Here is a 26,577-nt window from a genome sequence, read left to right as displayed (position 1 = left end):
AAATTTGACAGCGAGATGGCAGGGCGAAAAGTAATGAAACTACCGATGTGAATGATGAATGTGACAGATAAACGTCACCGTGTAATACGATGCAGTATTTTCAAACATGTCTAATACGACATTTTTTCACCATCGTAATAGCGGATGATACCTTAACTTATATTGATGACCAAAATGAGGAATATGGCAAAGTATGAAAACGATCGAATAAGAGATATAAAAAAGACGTCTTAATGTGAAATGAAAAGGAGGTTTGTAAAAAACAACTTTTATTTACGTTTGAAATTAATGATTAGGGGTAATGGGCCACTGACAGAAATACCTACTGAATATGAAAAGTTGTTTATTTTTTTTGATAAACCGTAAATATTTATAAAGATCAGGCTGGACCACAGTTTCTATCCGAGCATGTGGATTATTTTTTTTTTAAACAAATTCGTTCTAAGCTATACAACATTACGTTTTACGGCGGTTGAAAGCATGTGTAATTTTCGAGAAGTCATGTAAGCTTACGTTGCTAATGGCAGCAAAGAAAGTATTTAGCGTGTATTTTATGAGTTTTTTTCCCAGTGTATGACTTTGCAACTAGTTGGGCATGTATGTAAATACATACATACCTGACGGTCTAGTCCAACCTCCCCCATCCAACAGTCCACGTCCCCATGAATATTCAAATGTCGGGGTTTTAATGAATCGCCCGCTTTTATGCCCGCCATCAGCGTATCCACTGGGAATCATACACGTCGCTTGTGCAATATATATTCATGTTAATGCCTTGCATTATTCTCAGACTAAGTCAGACGGAACTCGTCGTACGTATTAGTAGTAGCTGTTAAATGACGTGCACAAGGACTCACGTGAGCGGGCCGTCAAATCTGACGGCTACAGAATCGCGTATGACGGAGTCTGGGATATCTCGCCAAAGCGTCGAGAGAAAAAACGAAAACGCAACGCAGACATTTGTCAAGTGCGCTGAGACGTCAGATAGAAGGCTTTTGTTGTTGACCTGTGACACAATTCTTAGAAATAAACGTGTATCAAATCTCAAAATAAATCTTGAAACTTGGCCTCGTGGGTCGCTGTTTGTATTAAAACTTAAACATGTAATACATTGTGTACATATTTTGTTATTATTTTGAGGTAGAAGTGAGCCGATTTTTTTAATGCTAATATATTTATTATATTTATTTATTTATACGGTCTAAACAAACATGACCAATTTACATAAAGAAAAAGAATTGTGAAAAAAAAGTGAATTTTCATTAAATTATATTGAAAAAATCCTATTAAGCGTTAATATTTGATATTCATTTTTATTTCGTCACGTCGTATACATCTATCTATCTATATAAAATTGATTGTCTGTCTGTGTGTCTCGTATAGGCTTCTAAACCACTGAACCGATTACGATGGAACTTTCAGGATTTGTTGTATGCATGTCCGGGAAGATTACTGTGAAAAAAAATCACCCAAAAACGGGAACGGAAACGGAAAAAAGGGGAATGAGTGTCTTTGCAACGCAATAATTTCAAATGTGTTCGCTGCCTGCGTTTTTCCGACAAATGTGAATTGCATGCGTTATTGTGGCATTACCTGGGTTCAGCAAGTACATATGTATGTACATACATATATATGTATATATGTACATACACACATGTATATAAATATGCACTTGTAATTATAATCAAATTATAAAAGTAATATTTTTGTTTCAGTTTTGTGTGGCTTTTTTACCTTTTTATTCAAGTCTGCATTAATTATATGTTAAAATATAAATAAACTAAGCAATACTTTTTTAATACATATAAATTTTGATCAAATTGTTTTGCAGAAAAATTTGTCGTTTTGTGGGACACGAGTCCACGGCTTGCGACTTCAAGCATTTGTAAAATGGGGATAGTCAGATACGGCCGTAATTTATTGTGTAAGAGCACGACCTTTTCCATTATCATCTTTTTAGCTTGTGGCCTCACTGTCAACATGTTTACTGCTTATGGTAATGCCGACCCACTTTTTTCTCGGAAGGTATTTGAATAACACCGAAATTCATTACTTCTGGATCGTCTGTGTTGATTCAACGACCAAGACTGATGACTAATTTTTGAAATGTAGTTTTAATTTAAGGGTTGGTGATTAAGATAACCAAAAATGATAAATTAATGTCATTTATGAAATTTCAAATTTCAAATTTACACCTTGAATTTATTTGCTTATGCTCGTATATCTGTTCTACAAATAAAGTAAAAATTGATAAAATTCATGCATTTTAAATTATAAAATTGACTCTTATGGTGCCGACTAATTTCGAAATGCTCGCGAGCACATTGTCAAACACCAATCTCTACTATCGTTATCATACACTAGTTTTATGCCCGTTGAAATTTCAACGGGTGCTTTCGGATTGATTGAATAGTAATAATAACATGAATGTATATATATGTATATATTATATATATATATATATATATATATATATATATATATATATATATATATATATATATATATATATATATATATATATATATATATATATATATATATATAATAGGTGTTGCTAGGTAGCTGGTTCGTTGTTTTGATTGTCCGATATTCGGATGCTTTTTTCGAATATATTATCGATTAATAGTGTCGTATTTTTCCATTGTGTGTAGTGTTATTGGTGTTGCTTTCATTTTTGATAAAAAATTTGCTATTGTGATTTAAATACAGTGGTTAAACTGATTTCTGAAAATATATATCGATAAATTATTATATACTTAGTACGGTAAAAAATAACAAAAGAAGAAAGAATAAGAAAAAATTGTCATTTGTTATTTTTTTTATTGTAAAATGTGGCGTGAACTATGTGTCAATGAAATTGATCGTATTGAGAAAAGATTTTCATCCTTAGAGCAACTAATACGAGGCTTGAATTCTCCTGTACTTATTAGAAGTGTTGTGCCTTCTCCCTCTGTTTCTCTCGTTGCTGATGCAGCCGTGAAGATGGGCAAAAAGAAAAGAAATAGACGTAAATCTGGTCTGCGAATTAATCATGAAAAACCTGGACAACCCGCATTACCTGACCGACCTTCGGCTGAACAACCTCCACTTAGACGTAAATTTGAGGTGGGAACAGCAGCTTCTGGAGTTATTGTTTCCGTCAAAAGAAATGTCAATATACATATATGGAAGCTCTCATTGGACACTTCGTGTGACGAGGTTTTGACTCACGTTAGTGCCATCTGTGGATTAAAGGATGGCATTGTGGTTTCCCCTCTTAATGCACGAGGATCTTATACATCCTTTAAGGTATCTGTTCCTGCTTCTGTCGCTGGCCTGTTATTTTCTGCTGGTTCTTGGCCTGCTGGTGTTCATTTTGGTAGATTTAAAGATTGGGGAATGAGCATTAAGAATATAAAATCGAATACTAATACTACTTCTATGTCTGCCACTGACGTTGTTTCATCATTAGAGCTGCGCCCAAGTGTTTCATTTGCTGATGTTTGTTCGGGAGCTGCTAAATGTTTGAAGCCTGATATTAAAACTACGTCTGCAAGTATTGGTGAATCTTCTATGGAAACGGTCGCAGTGACGTCTATGTATGCCTCTTCTCCTACATTTGCCTCTTCTCCTACATCTGCCTGCTCAAATGGTCCTGATAGTCGTGATGCTGTTGTGACTGTGTTGGCTTCTTCTTCTGCTTCCTCTTCCGTTTCGTCTCCGTTGGCTCAATCAAAACTGCCATTTCTTGTCTCAAAGAAAGTCACGCGCCAAACTGGGAAACCGAAAATTGGTAATTTATTACCAAAATGTACGAGGTCTCAGGACAAAGCTGGCTGCGTTTAATTCAGCCGTTTCTACTATTTGTGATGATATGGTAGCACTAACGGAAACATGGTTGACTTCATCATTTTTTGATGCTGAACTTTTTGATTCTTCCTGGAGGGTGCATCGTCGCGATAGAGTTGATCGACGTGGTGGTGGTGTATTATTTGCTTGTCGTGTTTGGTTTCGGTCAGTCCGGATGACAAATTTTGAAACTCTATCTGGTGAGGACTTATGGGTGAGAGTTGATTTTATATTTTTGAGAATGTTTATATGTGTGGTTTACATTCCGCCTGCTGCGAAAGAGGACGTATACGAGTTATTGTTTGTGAATATGATGAATGTGCGTGATTTTATGAATGAACGTGATATATTGTTAATAATGGGTGATTTTAATCTACCTAGTGCTAATATTCATGTCCGCAATAAATTTAATTTTGTGATTTCCTATTGCGACATAATACAGATTGGTTCACCCATTAATCCAAGTATGCTTGATATTATGTTAGTGAATGAATGTAATGTGTCAGCAACGATGATCCAATGCCCAAAAGGAACTGCGATCATCCCTGAGGACCTATATCATGATGCATTACATATTGAGCTTTTGTTTATTTCTTCTGTGAGAGCTGCTTCAGCTTGTTCATCGGTTGGGGTTTCCTCACTGCGATGGAATTTTGCTCGTGTTGATTCTGAATTGGTTTATAATGAGGTTCGTTCAATTGACTGGTGCCAAATGTACCTCATGAATACTGGTGATGCTGTTGAATATTTGTATTATACACTTTATAATATTTTTGACAGTCATGTTCCTCGGTTCATCAGTTATCCTAATTCGGAACAACATCGGCGGGTATTTCCGCCGTGGTTTGGGTGCAAACTTATAGCTGATGTTCGTGCAAAATGGTTGTCTCATAGAAGATGGAAACGTAGCCAATCATTTTGTGACTATGAGAAATTCCGGACTCTTAGGAAGATCGTGAAACGTGGTGTGAGTGAGCGATATACTGTCTATCTTAATGAGATGGAGAGTGCTATTGCGGTTAATCCTAACCACTTTTTCAGATTTATTAAGAGTAAGCATATTTCACATGGTCTTGAGCATTCATTCTCATTTGGTAATAAAAGTTTTGACGGTCCTGAGATCGCCAATGCTTTTGCTTCATTTTTTAGCTCTGTCTTTGACCAGAGAAAACCATCCCTTAATGCTAGTTTGGCTTCACAAATTGGTACTGAGGGTGTCGGTATAGACATTCCGCGGGTATCGCTGGGAGATGTTAGGATGGCTATTATGAAGCTGAAGGGGTCTGTTGGGCCTGACGGTGTGCCCCCTGACGTTAAAGGTATGCTGTAATTCGCTTTTAGAGCCTCTTCAGTTTATTTTTAACCTTATTCTTGCTTCTGGTAATTATCCTGAAAAATGGAAATTATCTAGAGTCATTCCTATTCATAAGAGTGGCTCTAAAAATGAGGTTGAAAATTATAGACCTATTGCTATTATCTCGGCTATTCCCAAAATTTTTGACATCATCCTTCACCGTTTGATTCTTGCGCAGTTTAAAAGATTATTGTGTGATGAGCAACATGGTTTTACACCCTGTCGTTCCACTACCACTAATCTCGCCTGCTTCACACATTTGATCATGTCTAAAGTTGACGTTGGTCAGCAAGTTGATGTAGCCTACTTTGACTTTCGTAAAGCCTTTGATCAAGTCAATAATGACGCTCTTTTGATCAGGTTAGCTGAAGTGGGTTTTTCAACGCGTCTTCTTAAACTCTTTGCTTCTTATCTTAGTGATAGGAAGCAATTTGTTAGATATGGTCTTTATGAATCTCCTTCATTTTTTACTCGATCTGGTGTTACTCAGGGGTCCACTTTAGGCCCATTACTATTTACAATTCTTATTAATAACCTCCCTAGAGTTTTATGTAATGCATCATGTCTCTTGTTTGCTGACGACGTTAAATTATTTTTTGCTGTCAAGGATGAGAGGCAAGCCTCTCTCCTTCAAGCTGATATTAACGCTGTCTTGGAGTTCAGTTCTAGTTTAGGCCTTGAACTTAATTTAAACAAATGTGCAATTATGAGCTATGGACGTGCACATTCACTCTATTGTCACGGATATTCCATTAGATCCGTCTTGTTGAAGCGTGTGGAATCTATTGTCGATTTGGGTATCACTTTTGATCCTCAGCTCACCTTTCACAACCATATCAAAAAAGTCGCTGACGTTTCCTTTCGTCGACTTGGATTTGTTTTGAGATATGCAAGATTATTCTCCAATCCTTTGTCTTCTCGCTTGCTTTTCAATTCGCTTGTGAGAAGTAAGCTAGAGTATAATGCGATTGTGTGGAATCCGCATGAAGCAAATTACTCTCTGATGATTGAGAAAGTGCAAAAAGCATTTCTTCGTTTCCTATATAGGAAAGAATATGGGTATTACCCATATCTCTACCCCACTCCTTTCCTTTTGGGCATGCTTGGGTATAATTCCCTTGAACTTCGGAGAAACTTCTCATTAATTCGTTTCGTTCTCCTGCTCTTACGTGGTAATACGTCATGCCCGTTGTTGCTGGAGCAGTTGGGGCTTTATGTCCCTAATCACTATGTGCGTGGTAGACATCATCATTTGCTGGCTGTACCTCCTGCCCGCACAGTCCTTTTTCGAATGGCTCCTATTCCAAGAGCTATCCGACTTCTTAATGAAATCGTTGCTGCCGAGACTGAATGTGATATTTTCCACCTTAGTGAGCGTAAATTGTCGGAAATTACTCTAACCCATTTATCTGGTAGTCTGCGCTCATCATTGTTTTCATGATTGATTGTGATTTATGAGTGAAATTTTGATTAACTCTCTTCCATTTGGGCCTTACAGGGATGTTTTGTATTTGTAGTTGTTTCTTACATATTTATTGAAACTGGCTGTAGGTGCAAGGCATTCCTTATGCTATATTTTATTTGATATTTTTACTTTATCTGTTATTATTAAATGCTATTTTTTATGTATGTATGGATGTATTTATGTTTATGTTTAATTGTTATTTTGTTTTTTTTCTTTTTTGTGTTATATTTTTTGACCATTGTGGCGCTTTAGGAATTCTGTTTAAAATAAATAAATAAATAAATAATATATATATATATATATATATATATATATATATATATATATATATATATATATATATATATATATCAGTGGCGTGCGGTCCATGGATGCGGTGGATGCGGCGCATCCCCTATAACTTTAAAAAGCCAAGAGTATTTTTAATAAATATTTGAATTTCGCTTCGATGTATTCTTAGTGATGTACGTGATTATGATGTAGTATATGATATATATTTCACATATCACGTGTTTTTTGTTACATGATGCATTATATAGGATCTTTTGATAATTTTTATTAAGGATTCGCATAGGCCGCATTCGCATAGGCCGGCCACAGGCGAGTGACGCTGGCGAGTAGACGCGCGCGCGACTGAAGTGCGCGCGCGTCATGGATTCGGAGTTCGGACCGATCCCATTTGCGCATGCGCACTATGAGGCTGTCATATTCGCGCGGACGCGTTGACACTTGTTTAACCTCTACGGTGGATTCGGTTTCTCTGTTTGCTTATCTATTGAGTTTCACTTGGAAGCCGCTGTTGATCGATATTTCCGCACGCTACGCCCCAAGTTATTTATCAAAAAGCTAGCCGATTCATTTCTTTAGACGAAGTTAATCATTTATACTGTAAGTTGGTTATTTTTTACTTTTGAATTAAGTTTTCATTTAAATTAGTTTCGTCTAACTTTATTTTTAGTTTACTGTTCCACTACTTACGAGTTTTCATTATTGCCTTTAATATGGATATCGAAAATAACAATGAGAGTGGACTTGTCGTCGAGATCAATAATAATTGCAATTGTTTAATTGAAAATGTGCTGAAAAGAAGATTTGCTTCTCTCCCATTTAATGAAAAGGAGATTATTGTTAAGAGCCCCAAACCCACACCAATATTAAATATTCAGTCTAAAACAAAAACATTTAAAAGGTATTTTAACACAGAAACATACGAAAAAATTTCATGGATTTGTGGATGTGCTCACTTAACGAAATTATTCTGTTGGCCATGTATTTTATTTTCTCAAGAAGTGAATGTCTGGAGTAAATTTGGATTTTCTGACCTAAACAATTTAAGTAAATCGCGCAAGAGACATGAATGTTCTCAAGCTCACATATGTTCTGCTGCTCAATTTAAAAAAATTGGAAAGGGACCTCGTATAGAAAATTTTTTAAGTGCTCAATTTAAAGCAAATATTGAAATGCACAACAAAGAAGTTACTGCAAATAGATACATTTTGTCGAAATTAATAAGCGCGATCTGTTTTTTAGCAAAACAAGAACAACCTTTACGAGGACATTTTGAACACCAGGAATCGGAAAATAGAGGGAATTATATTGAGTTGCTGTATCTGTTGAGTGAATCAGACATAAAATTGAAAACTCATTTAGATAACTCTACGGTGTTTACTGGACTATCGAACCATATACAAAATGACTTGGTATCCGCAATATCAAAAGTCTTGCTAGATGAGATTAAAACTGAAATACGTGCATCAAAATTTGTTTCCATAATTGTGGACGAATCTACAGATATCAGTCGCAAAGCTCAGCTATCTACTATTTTTAGATATGTAGATGAAAACAATGAAATTCAGGAGAGATTTGTTGGATTTGTCGATGTTAGTCCCAATAGAACAGCTAATGCTCTTTTTCAGCACATACGTGAGACCTTGGAAGAATTTGGTTGTTTGGACAAATTAATTGCACAAACGTACGATGGAGCGGCTGTAATGTCCGGGGAGCATAATGGAGTGCAACGAAAAATTCGAGATATTTGTCCTAATTCTTTATTTGTCCATTGTTACGCTCACAGATTGAATTTAGTTTTGTCGCAATCTGTTAAACATATATCCGGATGCAAACGTTTTTTCAGCCGTATGTTGTCATTTTCAACTTTTTTTTGTAAGTCTTCAAGAAGAATTTCCCTTCTCGATTGTCAAATAAAAAAACGATTTCCCACTGCTGCCCCTACACGATGGAACTACAATAGCAAAATTTTAAATATGATATTAGAATATCAAACAGAATTAATGGAAATATTTAATCAAATAATTAATGATGAAGACGAATGGGATACTGATGCTGTCATAAATGCTGAAGTCCTTCATCGTTATTTAAAAGAGTTTGAATTCAATTTCAATTTGCATTTATTTTCTGCAATATTTAATTCGGCAGATTTTTTATTTGAAATTTTACAAAAAAAAACCTTTGACATATCGTATTGCGTAAGTGAAATTAAAAAATTTGTAAAATATTTAGATAACAAAAAAGACGATTTTGATTCATTGTGGAACAAAGTAATAACTAAAAATTTTAATAGAAAAAGAAAATATGCTGAATGTGAAGAAGATGTGAAAACAACGTATAAACTTCACTATTCTGAAATTTTAGAAACTCTTTCAGTAAATACAACCAATCGATTTCGAGATATCGAAAATTTAAAATTTCTCGAATTTTTTAACGTCAAAAAATTTAAAGAATATGAAAATAATTTTCCAGATTTCCTATTTAAATCACTCCACCTAACTTATGGAAAATACTTTGATTTTATGAAATTAAAAAGCGAATTAATTTACATGTACTCAACGCAAGATTTTCATTTGAAATCTATAAATGACGTAAAGGAATTAATTGTGAAAGATGATCTAATAGACGTTTTGGAACAAGTATTTAGTTTAATACAATTAATTTGTACGATACCTTCCACGAGCGCATCGGCTGAACGATCATTTTCGACTATGAAAAGAATTAAAACGTTCACCAGAAGTAGTCAAAGTGAAGAAAGACTCTCTGGTCTTGCTTTAATTGCAATCGAAAAGAAAATAATGTCAAATTTAAAAAACAATAAAAAATTCTATGATGCGGTTATCGATGAATTTTGTAAAAAGGAACGAAGAATAAAATTAAATTTTAAAAAATAAATTGGTCGGTTTTTTTTTTCAAACAAGGGACAGCATCCCTTGTTTGAAAAGTCACCGCCCGCCACTGATATATATATATATATATATATATATATATATATATATATATATATATATATATATATATATATATATATATATATATATATAAATATATATATATATACATATATATATATATATATGTAGGAGTCCTGGGTATAGGGATGATTGCAGGAGAGAGACAATTAAAAGGCGATCTTTATTAATGATCCACGTTAATAAGTATAACGTATACACTCGATGCGCGTGCGCATCCGGCCAGCGGCACTCCGCTACTGCTGACCACTCAGCGTTCATCCGTATTGGCCCAGCGGTGGGGCAACACTATAGCACTCACGTGCAACAACCGTTCAACATCACTCACATTATTATACATCAATTATAATCATTTATATTAATTCCTACACTCGGCCATATCTGACAAAAAATTCGTCCCTGAGTGACATTCATCACCTTTCATTCTTTATAATTTTTCATCTTTCATTCAATTAAAAACAGTATCACACCAATCTCCAAGCATTCATCATTTCTACTGACGAATTAACAAAATTTGACTTCATTTACATCATCACTTCATATTCATCATACTGATCGTTGTCTCTTACTTTACAATCAACCCGATACGGTCCTATGAATTTAGGTCTTAGTTTCATTCCCGATTCAAATTGTGAATCCTTTTTTATTCCGACCAAATCTTCTTCTTTGTACTGCTTTCCTGATTTTCGTGTGAATAAGATTGTATGTCCTGAAAAACAGACGGACATACATACAATCGTATTGTATGAAAAACAGACGGACATACATACAATCGTATTGTATGTCCGTCTGTTTTTCTTTCCGAATTTCTTATACAAAATATCTTCATTCGATAAAATATTTTTATCTGAAACATTTTCATTTTGCACGCCGTTAGTCAATGTCTTTTTCCAAGTCTCTTTCTTCGAATTAGCATGCAATTCTCCCGGCTCCATGTAATATTCTGATACTTCAACAGGCACCTCCGCCTGTAGATCAGTCTTCCTTTTTGGTGCAGTGCTTTTTGAAGAATTGTTTGACATGAAGTCTTCAAGCTGTTCCAAGCTTAACTTCATATAATTTCTCTCTGTTCTGAACTGTGAAATTTCTTTGTCTCTCTCCACTAGCTTTTCTTGTACTGTATTGAGATTCTCGGTGAGAACAGCCAGTGTCTTCCTATTATCTTTCTTGATGGGATACTGCTGCTTTTCTTCCGTTGACCCGACATCTCCGGTCATCGTTTGTTTTCTTTTCTCGGTGACAACTATGTTCGCAAATAGAATTTGTGCCATCTTCTTTTCTTCCTCATCGGTGACAAGCTCTTCACCAATATTCTCTCTAGGCAGTTTTTCCATATCGGACTCTTTACAGATTTCCATTAAAGCAGGTATATTTCCATTTTCAATTATTTTGTTTTTGGTGACATATCAATTATTTTGTTTTTTGGTGACATATCAATTATATTTACAGTAGATTCCGATATATCTTTTCGTTTTCTCATCGGACATTTAGCATATACATGGCCAAAGCTGTTGCATTTGTAACATTTTGGTCCTCTGTGCTTATTTCTACACTCTGATGACCTATGTCCCTTCCCGCTACAATTGAAACAAACTATACTATATTTGTTACATACCTCCTTTACATTTCACATGGGTTTCGTGTAAGTGGTAATTTTTTATATCTCTTATCTCTTATCCGATCGTTTTCATACTTTGCCATATTGCTCATTTTGGTCATCAATATACGTTAATGTATCGTCTGCCATTACGTTGGAGATAAAATATCGTATACAACGCGTATTTAATATCGACATTTTCGGGTTCGTTGACGTTTAGTTAGTCTAACCGGCTTTCGTCCCGTGTCTTCCAACCTGTTCGCCGTGATCTGGCCATATCAGGTTTTAATTGTTCATAATTCACTCTATATTTTATAAAATTTTCTCTGTAAGTTCTCATTATCTCTCTTATATATTAAGGTCACTCATATTTTTGTAAACGTTGATTGTGATTTAAGCGAACGTCAGAAGATGCTGGCCGTATATTCGATTTTTATGACTACCTACGCTTGACTTAACGGTACTTTATGAAAGTTTGACATCTCTTGGAGGCCTGTTGTGTTTGTGATTTTCGCCTTTAAATCTAAAACTGACCGTTCCGCAAGGAGTTCAAACTATTTTTAAACCGCCTTGCGATATTTTACGATCTTTTATTATTATATTATACATAATATTGTTTATAAACCATTTCCAGGTATTTAATATTATGGAGACGAAATTATGCCGGATACGTCGTAATGCAAAAAGGTGACTTAAACGTTTACAATCCCAAGCGAATGAGGATACAGCCACTAAAGCACGAAGAATTCTAGATAAGGCTCGTATTAATCGTGAGTATTACCTTAACAGAATTACTATGGCTCGTGAGGAATTTTCGACCCCGGCGAAGTCACGGCCTTCGTTAAATAATGTGGCAAGAATAGTACGAGCCTCATGGAATCAAGGTAATGGTAATATTTTCAATTCCGATTTTGCAGGTATTCAATGTTTTGCTATGGTGCTCGCCAATATTGTCAGAGCTGCTTTTCTTCATCCTCGGGAATGGTGTACAAATACATTCTATACGAATATATGATTGAAGGCGATGGTTTGTATGGGCATATACGATTCTTAACCTTAAATAATATATTAGCTCATCCTATTGGTGCTGATGGTCTCTTGGGGATGCGCAACTTCGATTTCATCAAGAATAATATATATATTATTATAAGTTTTAAAACATTTTCCAGCCGGCCTGTCCGCGTCGTTGCATTGAGTTATTATATTGCTACATACATATTTACTGAATATCAATTCTTTAATAGCTATTTCCAAAAAACGGAAGGATAATTATAAATAACTAGTGTATAGCCCGATGAAACATCATCGCATGGGTATAACATTATTATATACTCGTATAAACCTAAAAAAAAATCCGGAACCGGAACCGTTATTTTCGTAGACTCTCATAGATAGTTTTCAATTCTTTATTTTTTAATAATTTTCAATTCTTAAAGTTAACGTTAACAAAATGTTAATTAAAGTTAACAAAATGTAATATTTTCCGATTATACACAAAAGGTCATTGACCTCGTAACGTTGAATATTATTACTACACATAACAAATTAAGTACATATTCATATGATGTGTATTTACAACACATATCCTGGGCGAGGATATGGCGTGTGGAGCGGGCCCGTGAGCACATCGCGTTTGGAATCAGAGGTCCGAGGCTTGATTCCCGGCGCCCGCCCGTAAATAAAATCAATTTTATATCAAACATCGTTAAAATATAAATTAATTTCAATAATTTCAATTAAAAATATATATTTAATTGTTTTATATGAAAAGAAAAAAAATGGTTCAAAACCTCGCTAAATAAAATTGTTAAAATTACGTATTTTTATATGGTGAGAAGGAATATTTCAATTAATGTTTAAAAAAAAAAGGCAAAATCAAGAAGCGGCTTTGGTCGAAAAATGAATTTGTCGATTTTTATCGATTCATTCATTATGTTCGGCGAGCGTTAGGACACACACACACACACAGATTACCGTCTTTATATATATGATAATTAAATAAATTTGTAAATAATTATAATTAATTTGTAAATAAAATAATTAAATTACTATGTATAAAATAGTAAAACAATTTGTAAATGATAATTAAATTACTATGTATAAAATAGTCAAACAATTTGTAAAAAATTGTATTCATAAATAAAAGCATTTAAATCAGTGCTACTCTAAATTTTTCAGTTGGCGAACCAGCATATATTCAGTAATTCTCACGGACAACAATCATAATTTTAAATTGTCATATTAAGCTGCTCTCCTCCTTCATGAATAGCAATCTTTTAAAAACACGAATCTTCCATGATTTTAGTCTTCGTTTCAACCTATCCGTATTGTCTGCTATTGCAAAACAAGATGACATTCTTTCTTGCATGGAAAAATTTCATTCAAAATCCAAAAAAATATCGGTCAAATAAGCTAGCTTGCCTACCCAGTTAATATTTTGAAATAGTTCTGATATCAGTTGTTGGTTTTGTTGTAGAAATTTAGCGATCTCATCCCTGAGCTGAAATACTCTCTTCAGCACTTATCACGTTGACAACCAACATATGGCAGCATGCGATAATAATTGTTCATAATCAGCGCCCATATCTTGGAATAGTACCTCAAATAATCTCAAGTTTGCAGGGCTTGTCTTTATATAATGGATGAGATGATACAACGTTGTCATAAGCTATTGTTTTAATTTTTTAATGACGTCTTTGTCTGCGGACCGGCTACCGCCGGTGCACGATAAAGCACAGCCGGACTGGCCATACAAGCGAGCATGCCCGATGGCATGTGGGCCCCACTATCTGTTAGAAAATATGGGCCCTCAGTAAAATTAAATAACTTTTTAACTATTTCACGTGTGTAAAAAATTATAGGATATTGCACTTTGGGACCTAAAGTTTGGGTATTTCAACAAAACAAATTTCTTACGATATACAAAAGCAACTAATACCTGCTTTAACAGCCCAAGGATCGATTAACTTTTTTTATTACGCTCGAAATGTAAGTTTCAACATTTGCGTGGGCCCTTTTGCTGGGCCCATTTCCAACGTCAATATTATGTAACAACTACTAACTAAACAAATTTCCGTAGTCTAGAAATCTAGACACATCCATGTTAATAGAAATATAGGATAGGGGCCCCCTCCCCAAAATCTCGATTTTCGAGTAACATTTATATATATATATATATATATATATATATATATATATATATATATATATATATATATATATATATTCATATATATCATCATCATCATTTACAGCCACTCGCCATCCACTGCTGGATGAAGGCCTCTCCAACACGCTTCCACCCGTCTCTGTTTTGCGCAACACTCATCCATCTCACCCCGCACATTTTCCTAATTTCGTTCACCCATCTTCCTTGCGGTCTTCCTTTTACCCTTTTGCATTCTCTCGGGTACCATTCAAGCACTTATTTTGCCCACCTTTCGTCCATCCTCCTAGCTACGTGACCCGCCCATTGCCATTTCAATCTCTTCACTCTATCCACTATGTCCACTACTCTTGTCATACTTCTCACCCACGTGTTCCGCTTTCTGTCTTTCCTCGTTATGCCAAGCATACAGCGCTCCATACTTCTTTGAGTGCATTGGATTTTATGTAGCATCTTGGTGTTCAGTGTCCAAGTTTCACATCCATACGTCATCACTGGCAAAACGCATTGATCAAAGATCTTTTTCTTCAGGCAGAGTGGCATTTTTGATTTAAAAACAGCATTCATCCGTCCAAATGCACTCCATCCTAATTTCATACGTCTCTTTATCTCTTCATCTTTACTACCAGACATGTCAATTATTTGACCTAAATATAAATAATTATTTACTACTTCTACTGGTTTATCATCTAATGGGATGCTATCAGGCATGCAATAACTATTGAACATTAGTTTGGTCTTATCTACGTTAATTTTTAATCCTACTTTTCTACTTTCCCTGTCCAGCTGTATTAGTCTGTTCAGTAGTTCAGCTGCATCACGAGCTATTAAAACTATATCGTCTGCGAGCCGAAGGTGACTCAAGAAACGACCGTTGATGCTTACTCCGGCTGTGTCCCACTCCAAGTTCCTGAAAACTCCCTCAAGCACCGCATTGAATAACTTGATCGAGATTGTATCTCCTTGTCTTACTCCTTTTCCTATGCTAAATCTATCTGTACCTGAAAAAATTTTAACCGAAGCTGTGGCATTCTTATATATTGCAGCCCCACATAGGGTTCCGGTACTCCCTGTTTTTGTAGAGCGTTAAGTACTGCATTGTGGCTCACTGTATCGAAGGCTTTCTCATAATCAACGAAACCTAGGCACAATGGCCGTTGATATTCGTTGGCGCGTTCGATTAGTTCGCCAACTACTTGGAGGTGGTCCATTGTGCTGAAATTTGCTCTAAATCCTGCCTGTTCTATAGGTTGGTTCTCGTCGAGGATATTATTCAGCCTTTCTGAAATAACCTTCGTGAAAAGCTTGTAGACCGCTGAAAGTAAACTAATGGGTCGGTAGTTCTTGATATCGCTTTTATCACCTTTTTGTGTATTAAGATGATAGTTGCGTTATTCCATCCTTCTGGTATAGCTTGGTTCTGGATGCATTTGCTGAAAACACATTTTAGTAAGTCAATGGGAATATTATCTTACCCTGGGGTTTTACCGTTCTTTGCAGTTTTTAGCGCGGCCTCTACTTCGCTAGGCAATACTGCAGGAACCCTTTGGCCGTGTGTCGATTCCAGAGCGGGGAATTGCCCGTTGTTGTTCTCGTATAGTTTTGAATAGAACGTGTAAACTCTGTCTATGATTTCTTATCTATTCCTAATTATTACTCATTGCGATTGCGATCATTTGGTTTTTGCCTAAGAAAAGATCCTGTTTGCACTTTTTCAGGCTACGGTTATTCTTAATGGTATTTTCTATTAGCTTGCTGTTAAAATCCCTGACATCCCTGACTATTCTCTTTTTAATTTCCTTATTTACTAGATTGTATTCTTGCTTATTATTATCCCTATTCCTTTTATGTTTAATTAGGTTTTTTGTTTCCGCTGAAATTTTGCTTAACTTAATCTGTTTCCTGAATCCACCTAATTTTTTACCTGTTAAGGTTAGAACCGAACTAATTACAGTGTTCAATTCCTCGATGTCTGCTTCTGGGTTTAATTTCTCGTATCTATTTCCAAGTTCGAGTTCGAATTCCTTTTTCCTAGACCTTAGTTGAGCGAAGTCTGGAGAGCTACTGCATCCTTTTATTAATTTCCTACGTTCGCAATTTATATTAATGGCCATCTTGGCCTGGACTAATCTATGATCGCTACCTATATCTACTTTACTTAAAACACTCCCAAGTCCACTTATTGTTGGTGTTTTCCTGAAAAATGAATTAGTGATAAAGAGCCTGTTGTGTTCTGCGATTCTATGAGGCGATCGCCTCTGTCGTTTCTTTGGCCGGTACCAAAATTGCCTACTGCTCTTTCTGTATTTGCCTTTTGTCCTATTTTTGCGTTAAAGTCGCCCATGATTATTTTAAAGTGGTGGCGGCTATTATCGTATGCGCCCTGTAGTTTTTCGTAGAAGTCTTCTATTTCCTCGTCTGGGTGGCTAGATGTGGGGGCGTACACTTGGAAGATTTGGAAGACCGCAAGGAAGATGGGTGAACGAAATTAGGAAAATGTGCGGAATGAAATGTATATATATATATATATATATATATATATATATATATATATATATATATATATATATATATATATATATATATATATATATATATATATATATATATATATATATATATATATATATATATATATATAGGCGAAGGCAAAAAAAATAATAAAAAAACAAATGAATTTTTACTATGAGATTCGCCATATTTAAGCTGTTTATATTACAAATACTGAGCGAAGCCGGGTAAAACAACTAGTATTCAATAAAACGCAGATATTTTTTTGGGGTACCTTAATTTTATTGTATACATACATTATATCTATATATAAAGCTATTGTTTACAACATTTTGGTCAGACATCATAATACAAATTTCTGAAATAATAAAATGATTCAACAAATGTTATCATTACAAAAAATAAAATACCAACATTTTTAAAAATTTTCAAACCAACCAACATTTTCAACCATAATCAATTATTTAATATGTAAATTTCGATTACTCAATAAGCTCGTCAAGTATTATCATTATATGTAATATAACGTAAAAAATTATAAATTTAATTTGGGATACATTTATAACACTTTCTGTATTAATCTTATATATAATTTGGAAAGAGACTTTGTATATACATATGTATGTATCCTTGGTTCGTTCATCGTCCGTAGATCGGTGACGTCATCGAAAATGATGATCAAATGATCCGATTTTTTTTTTTCGACTCATAGACGCCGATTCGATTTTTCGGGCAAAGCCCTAAATGGCAATTGCTCATAGGGGCGTAGAGGGGCGAAGCCCTAAGCGGCAATAGCTAAGGGGGGCGCAGAGGGGCAAAGCCCTAAACGGCAATTACTCATGGGGGCGCAGAGGGGCGAAGCCCTAAACAGCAATAGCTAAGAAGGGCGCAGAGGGGTGAAGCCCTAAACGGCAATAGCTCATGGGGGCGTAGAGGGGCGAAGCCCTTGGTGGCAATAGGTAAGGGGGGCGCAGAGGGGCAAAGCCCTAAACGGCAATAGCTAAGAAGGGCGCAGAGGGGCGAAGCCCTATACGGCAATTGCTCATGGGGGCGCAGAGGGGCGAAGCCCTAAATGGCAATAGCTTAGGGGGGTATAAAGGGGCGAAGCCCTAAACGGCAATTGCTCATAGGAGCGCAGAGGGTCGAAGCCCTAAACTGCAATAGCTAAGGAGGGCGCAGAGCGGCGAAGCCCTATACGGCAATTGCTCATGGGGGCGCAGAGGGGCGAAGCCCTAAGTGGCAATAGCTTAGGGGGGCATAAAGGGGCGAAGCCCTAAACGGCAATTGCTCATAGGAGTGCAGAGGGGCGAAGCCCTATACGGCAATTTCTCATGGGGGCGCAGAGGGGCGAAGCCCTAAATGGCAATGGCTTAGGGGGGCATAAAGGGGCGAAGCCCTAAACGGCAATTGCTCATAGGAGCGCAGAGGGACGAAGCCCTAAACGGCAATAGCTAAGGGGGGCGCAGAGGGGCGAAGCCCTAAACGGCAATTGCTCATGGGGGAGCAGAGGGGCGAAGCCCTAAACGGCAATTGCTCATGGGGGCGCAGAGGGGCGAAGCCCTAAACGGCAATTGCTCATGGGGGCGCAGAGGGGCGAAGCCCTAAACGGCAATAGCTAAGGATGGTGCAGAGGGGCGAAGCCCTAAACGGCAATAGCTAAGGGGGGCGCAGAGGGGCGAAGCCCTAAACGGCAATAGTAATAGCTAATGGGGCGCAGCCGCATGGGGCCCGAAAGGGGGCGCAGCCTCATGGAGCGCAGCCGTCATCGAACAAATGATTCGATTTATTTTTTTTTTTGATTCATAGGTGCCGATTCGATTTATTTTTTAAAGAGCAAAGGCTCAGGGGGCGCCGAGGGCGAAGCCCTAGACGGTAAAGGCTCAGGGGGGTGCCAAGGGGGAAGCACTAGAAGGCAAAGGCTCAGAGGGGCGCCGAGGGCGAAGCCTTAGAAGGCAAAGGCTTAGGGGGGCACCGAGGGCGAAGCCCTAGAGGGCAAAAGGCTCAGGGAGGGGTCGAAGGCAAAGCCCTAGAAGTCAAAGGCTCAGGGGGCGTGGAGGGCGAAGCCCTAGAAGGCAAAGGCTCAGGGAGCGCCGTGGGCGAAGCCCTAGAAGGAAAAAAAATTAAAAAAAAATTTTTTTTTTTTAAAAATTAATTATTATTATTATTTTTTTTTATAAAATGTTTACTATTAGATTAGTCATATTTAAGCGGTTTATATTATAAATACTGAGTGAAGTCGGGTAATACAGCTAGTATACAATATATCGAAAACATGAAAAGTATCATCGTTATAATATAATATGTAAAACATTTATAACGGTTTCTGCATTAGTAGACAATGAGACATCCATTTATTAAAAGAAACACTGAATACGTGATAAGTATCATCATTCTAATATAATATGATGATACTTCAATATTCAATAAATATATATTTGATGACTAATTTTAGCACATTAATTTTTTTGTAATTAAATAAAATATTTCCCTTCCCTTTGTTGACCTACATATATACCACTCTACAACGTTTTTAGCAAATTTATTTTTCATGCCATTTGAAATCTGTACTTATTTTAGACTGGAGCGAAAAATACGAATTTTGAATTTCCCACGAAACGATGGACGTAGTAAAAAAATGGATCTTATCAAAGGAACGTTTAATAAATAATTACATAGTTTCAATCTTTCCAATAATTAAAAAAATAATTGCCTAATAGTCCCTTATTGCAGTTTAATTGTTTAATTGTTTGAAGAGAATTTAAAGTCACAGTTTTGGCATTAACTCATAAAACTTGCCATGCCACGCTCACAGTGGCCATTTGAAGTGCGGATGTAGAGAAATGTATAACATTTATCTGGACGGATGTGTCAAATGTCATATTTCGCGAGAAAAATTTAATTTTAAATTAAAATTAATATTCACATATTTTTTGTTTTTGAAATTGGAAGGAATTCAAAATGCCGGGAGCATGAAAAAATGTCGATTTTATGAAAAGCCTACTTCCACTATTCACGTGGCATGATTTGAACGGGAATATTTCGAATTCCGTTTTAACAATCATAATTGACACTAAAACTGCAATAAGTGTCTATACAGCGTCTATATATGTATATTTCATATTGTGAATAAAATCCAACTATCGAAAGTAGAGTTTTTGTCTTATTGAAAATCTAAAAAGTTTGAGTTTGCATATATGTATGTAGTATTATATATTTGCACTCAATAGTGTATCAAAAATATTCTCATAGCCTGTATGTTGGTGTGTGTCATTGCTCAATTTAATTATTAATACTTAAATGTCTTAAATACAAAGATAATGTCATGGGTTGATCACATCCGAATGTTTTATCCTTCCTTTCATAAGACGCAAGTTTTCCACTACATACATAAGCCCATCGTGGGAAATCCAAAATTCGCATTTTTCATTCTGGCCTAACGTACTATGCACATTTTTAAACAATTTTACATAACAAAACTCTTGGTATTTATTGTAAATTTTATTGCCATCCAATTAAAGTGGCCCTCAACTTTTCGCATATGACTGGGAGAAGTAGAAGTAGAAGAATAAATCTGGCACCACTTGTCGACGATGTGGTTAGAATTGCACCTGAGTGTTCTCCTTGGAAGATAAAAAATATTTAAAACAAATATAAATTTTAAAACAATGTATAAATTTAGAAAATATATCAACCTATTAAAATGTAAACTTGTACGTAGGCTGCACTGATATTCGATGGATTACAGGAATAATTACCAGAATCGGGACCATCTGCCTTTTGCAACAACAATGTAGACGTTGTTATTTCACCTTTTTCAGTAATGACTGATACTCCACCGCGAGAAGAATTATAAGATATTACCTGTAGAAAATACATATAGTAATTGTATACCTCGCCTCAAGATATATATGTACGAATTATGTACAAAATGTTAATTACCTCTTCTCCGTGATACCAAAATATGTGATCTGGAGGGTCGGGACTAAATTTGACAATACAAGTTAATTTTATCCTTCTTCCGTAATACGCTATTACGATCGGTCCACCCACAATAGTAGCAGTCGGTTCTAAATAATATAAACAATATTTTTAAAGAAAATTGATTTTTATACCTGTTATCGAAAAACCATAACATCAGACATTCAATATATTTTGTTAGAAATGATTGATTATGCTTAGTACATATGTATATGGGAGGAGTTCGATCGCTTTCAGTCTTATTATGAAAACATTGAAACCTTTTTTACTTAAATATTTTTGTTGTAATAGTAAAAATATAATAAATTATGATTTTTACACAACATAATTTAGTTGATAAAATGTGCTTCGTGGAGGTGTTTCGTTCATTTACATATAGTATATTCACAGAACCGTACCAAGGCATTGGCAACGGGACATTTGCCGAGGGCGCAAAAATCTGAAGGGTGCTCGGAGCGTGAAACAAAAATTAACAAAGGCGTAATTTTAATAGAATAAATAATTTTCAAAATAAAATTATTTCTTTATTTATGTTTATGCCATTTACCTATTAAAAAAAGACATACAGGGCGCTTACTTCATATTTGCCAAGGGTGCCAGAATCTTTGGTACGGCTCTGGCTATGCATGTACATATTTATGAATATAAATTGTATGTGCATACATACATACTATGGAAGAAAAATCTAACTTTATCTCGTGCTTGCAATCAGTGAGTAATGATGGATAATTACGAATGAATGAAAACTAGAGAATTTTTCCAATCTGAATATTATTAAATATAATAAAAAGTAAATTTAATAGATATTACGTACTATCTTCATCATAATTTACATACACATCATTCACCATCCACTGCTGGATTAAGACGATTCCAGCACGCTTCCATTCGTCTCTGTTTTGGACACACCCCTCTCACCCCACACATTTTTTAATTTCGTCCACCCGTCTTTTTTACAGCCTTCCTTTCACTCTTTTACATTCTCTTGGGTACTTATTTTGTCCATCTTTCGTCTATCTTTCGTTCTCTTCACTTTATCCAGTTCATATGTACATATCACCCACGAATTCGATTGCCTATGTCTCCTCGTTATGCCGAGCATACAGCGTTCCACACTTCTTTGAGTGAATTGGATTTTGCGTAAGATCTCGTCAATTTCCAAGATGTACGACATTACTAGCAAATACGTAATTTCTGGCAAAATACATTAATCGAAGATCTTTTTCTTCAGTTTAAGTGGAATTTTTTATTTTAATATGGCACTCATTCGCCCAAATACACTCCATTCTAACTTCACACCTCTCTTTGTTTCCTCTTCTTTACTATTGGACATATATATTATTTGTCTTAAATATGAATAATTACAGACAACTTTGACATATTATATAAGCAATCAGGGAGATTTTACTGCTTTCACATTGAAAAAATTTATGAGATATTAAATTATGCAAGATAGGCCATTTGAACTACTCACCTGATACGTGCAAGTTGACGAAATAACTAATAGCCGGTTGGGTTGCCACTTGGCATACATAAAATCCGGCGTCTCTCATTTCAGTCAATTTTATTTCTAAGGTCCATTCTGTAGTATCTATGTTTTCTATATAGAGGGACGTTTGAAACCTTCGATTGGCAGTGTACGAGCACGTGTTGGCGGTCAGGATGTGGAGATCCCTGTGCCTTATCCACGAGACCTGCAATTTTAAACCGAAAATAAACTTTTACGCACCAAAGTGGCAATACTCGTTTAACTAAGTGCACACGTAAAAACCACCGTTTAATATTTATGTATGTACTAGGGTTTCTGACCCGGGTAGACCCGGGACAGACATTCCCGGGAATTGACGGAATTTTTGTTGTCCCGTGTCCCGGGAATTTTTTATCTCGAATCCCGGGAATTGCATTGAAAAAAATCTTGAATACATACAACATTTTCACGACTACACAAAGGGAAATAATAAATCAAATACACATAGAGTCGTAAAATTAAATAACTGATTTTATACCGAACAAAACATTCTTTAAATGTTGTAATAAAAGTGAATGTATATCCTACGGTGAAACTATTATGAAGCGAGTATATCCTTCTTGTATTGACGATTCCACAATGGAAGAAACTCCTTTAGATTCGGATAAAGATGAAACAATTATGTGTTTGAATGAAGAATTAAATAAGGAGTTATCAAAGACGAATATACAAAATATCGTAAATAAAATAACCTTGAGTTTTAACAAGAAATTAAAATATCATGCTGACAGGAGAAAACCGATAATTTAAAAAAATTGTTTTCGTCCCTTTTAACAATAAAACCAACTTCGACCGAAACTGAAAGAGTTTTTTCCATTGCTGAAAATTTTTTTACCAAATCTAGAATAAGACTTTCGGATTCTCATTTAAATATTTTAGTATTCTTAAGAAGCTACTTTAAATAAGTTTACTTTTATAATTACATTTTTTCGAGTTAATAGATACATATATTATGTATTGTTTTGTAAATGAATAAATATTTTTTTATTAATAAAAAATATATTAAATTGAAAAAAAAGTTTTTTTACATGTGTCCCGGGATCCCGGGAATCCCGGGAACGCTCTCGGGCTCCGTCCCGTTTTCCGGGAATTGAAAAAGTCCGGGAAATCAGAAACCCTAGTATGTACATACATGATCTACATATTGTCAAATGCAACGATGTCACAAATGAAATATTCGTTTTGTATGCGGATAGGTACATATGTTATGTATTAAAATATAGACATCCTTACGATTTTACCGTCGACGTTTTTGATCCTGCAGCTTAAAAACGCTGATTTTCCAATTAGAGCCGTTACGTTCTTGGGAACGGCTTCAAAATAGGTTTGGTTGGAATGTATTGACGATTGAGTTGTATCTGAAAGCATGTTATTGTTGCTGCCTTTGTTGTTCATCTCAGCTGCTACCGAGATAGCCTCTGAAAGTCAATATTATATAATACATACATAAGTAAATTCAAAATTATAGTGAATATAATATGTACATTGAATTCACTAAATGCATTGTGTCGAATCAATCACGTCACTTTTAATTATTTCGAATATTATCAAAAAGCAATTCTTGCATATTGGCCAATTTTATTTTGAAAATGGACCCAGGGATTATAATGAAATGGGTAATGGTCGATACAGCGATTCAACGATGTCTCGACTTTAGTGAAAATTAATAAGAGTGCTAAATTGATTTATGCTAATTCATAATGAAATAAACCAATAAATTAAATAAAAGAAGTAAAAATAAATAAAATTTAGCCTCCCTCGGGCTGCCTGCTTTGATTTTTTTTTTTTGATAAATCTGGATTTTATTTGAAAAAGAGTAGATTATTTTATGTAAATTAAATTTTTCATGTCAATTTTGAGGAAATCCTCGGTTTTCTATGTACTGTGACATATGTACATACATATATCCAAGAAATTAGTCTATAAAAGTTATCTGCCAATTCAATCAACCTATTCATAACCCTTTCTCGACATCAAATAAAATCAATTTCGCACACCTATTTCTTATTTTATCGTAGGCTTTATGTGAAACAGGATTTCTGCTGAAAGCCTTCCACTTTTTTATTGCCATTGCTAATTTTATAACGTGGTCTGAAATCATTACAGGGTTAGGCGATCGTAACTTCTCAATGGTGGAGTTTTTCCGAGCGGGTGGGCCTAACAATACCCTGTTTTTCATGGTCCCTAACAATACCCTGTTTTTATCCCCAGCCCCCTTTAACCCATACACACCCGTACGTGGATACAATACGTCAAGCGCGCGTAATCCGCTTTATCGCGTTTTTATTGTGATTTACGATGCTAGTTAAATTTCGCCATACGGCCCAAATAAGGGCCGAAAGGGATTACTTTAAAATATTCGATACACCCAGGAGGCCCCTTAGGAGGGTCGATACTAGCAAGGTTCCTGGAGACCCGCGGATAAAAATGACACTTTTATTGCCACTCCGATTTTTTCACATCATTCATTCAATATCCCTTTGAATGCTGACCAACGTCGATCGGTGTTTAGCCAACAAGCCCATCAGCCTGAAATACGCCTGTCGGCGTTGTTTTTTTGAGAATGTAAAAAATTAACAAGAATACTACCCGCTAAGCCTTTCCAGGTAGCATTGAAAAATAAAAATGCATTGAACATGGGCCGTGTAATCCGTGTCAATGTTTATAAAGACTGGTTGACACCGGAATTTCTGAATTTATAACCATAGCAGAATTTCTCGAAGGAAATCCCTAGCTGCTGAGTATTTTAGAATGTGGCTTGGCATTTAAATTGTGAACGTAACATTTTAACAACAATGAAGAAGATGGAACTAGTTCTGGAAAAATACATTCATTAATACACTTCTTTTGTTTATTTTATATTATTGCAAGATATGCGTATTAGAGAGTATAAACACACCTTTCCAAACTCAAAATCCGGTGGCGATCTAGAGTTTTTATATTTGCTTTCTATTGGACTTCTAAACAATTTTAATTGGAAATATTCGCGAAATTTTCGAAAAGACGTCAGCACTCAAAGGGATATATGAGCCGTTATAATTTAAGTGGCATAGTCCAGTTCGCAAAACATTAAATATAATGTTTTGCGTTTAACAATAATTAAAAAAATACTGGTGGTTTGTAATACATTTATTCTGCTAAAAGAAGTGATAACACTTTGTGAATTACGTCAAACATAAATAGTGTTTTTGGAATTGAAAATTAGACTTTCAGCTTGCTCATATATTTTTATTTATTTTTTTAGTCATGCTCCAAAAAACGTGTCCGCGTGAATACGTTCTTTAATCGGTAATCAATCTTTTTGTGACGTTTCTGGTCTATTATGGAATAAAAAACGCTTTTTATAATTATTTTTTAGATGTAATTGTAATTGACATATTTGTGTTAAAATTGAAATTATGAGAATTCGTAAAACATACATACTTCGGGAAAAGCAATGTTGAAAGCTCATTTTAGAAATAAATAGTCTGCTGTCATAAATTAATGAAAATAACTATGAGGAATGGGAGGTGAAGGCAGAATTTGAAGTGAAAAACTCGGCAGCTTATCTGACAAACCATATTTCAATTTCTGATAAGAGGAACGAAATGTCTGACAGGTCATAATTCCGCGGCAACATTTACGCAAATTTAATTTCACTCGAACGCGCGTCAGACACGTTAAAAAAGTTCGTTGAAAAATGTCTTTTTTTTTCACGCCAAATCCTCTGTCCTTCCACTGCTCTTATTTTAAATGAAAATTAATTAAAAATATCCCAATTTAATTTCTAAATTTTAAGCATGATGTTTTCTCATCAAGGATTTATAAATGCATAAAGAGAATATTTGAATAATCAATTATATATTTTTGAGATATCATTCCAATTGAAATATTCGACATTTTGAGTC

At 35.3% G+C, this 26,577-nt stretch overlaps 1 protein-coding gene across 1 annotated transcript; it reads left to right on the top strand.

The window, feature by feature from the left end:
• The first annotated feature begins 7,242 nt into the window (after positions 1–7,242).
• On the top strand, positions 7,243–9,832 carry LOC143916954 (zinc finger MYM-type protein 1-like). Its single transcript, XM_077438273.1, has 2 exons — positions 7,243–7,538; positions 7,609–9,832. Exon 2 carries the CDS (start codon positions 7,652–7,654, stop codon positions 9,830–9,832), a length of 2,181 nt encoding a protein of 726 aa, XP_077294399.1. The 5' UTR covers positions 7,243–7,538; positions 7,609–7,651.
• The last annotated feature ends 16,745 nt before the right edge of the window (positions 9,833–26,577 follow it).

The sequence above is a fragment of the Arctopsyche grandis genome, chromosome 1 (genome assembly GCF_051622035.1).
Source record: "Arctopsyche grandis isolate Sample6627 chromosome 1, ASM5162203v2, whole genome shotgun sequence".
Lineage (NCBI taxonomy): Eukaryota > Metazoa > Arthropoda > Insecta > Trichoptera > Hydropsychidae > Arctopsyche > Arctopsyche grandis.
This window is presented reverse-complemented; position numbering and strand designations above follow the sequence as displayed.

What these genes read in the sequence shown, in the direction of transcription:
- LOC143916954 (XM_077438273.1), top strand. Translation starts at nt 7,652, where the DNA reads ATGGATATCGAAAATAACAATGAGAGTGGACTTGTCGTCGAGATCAAT.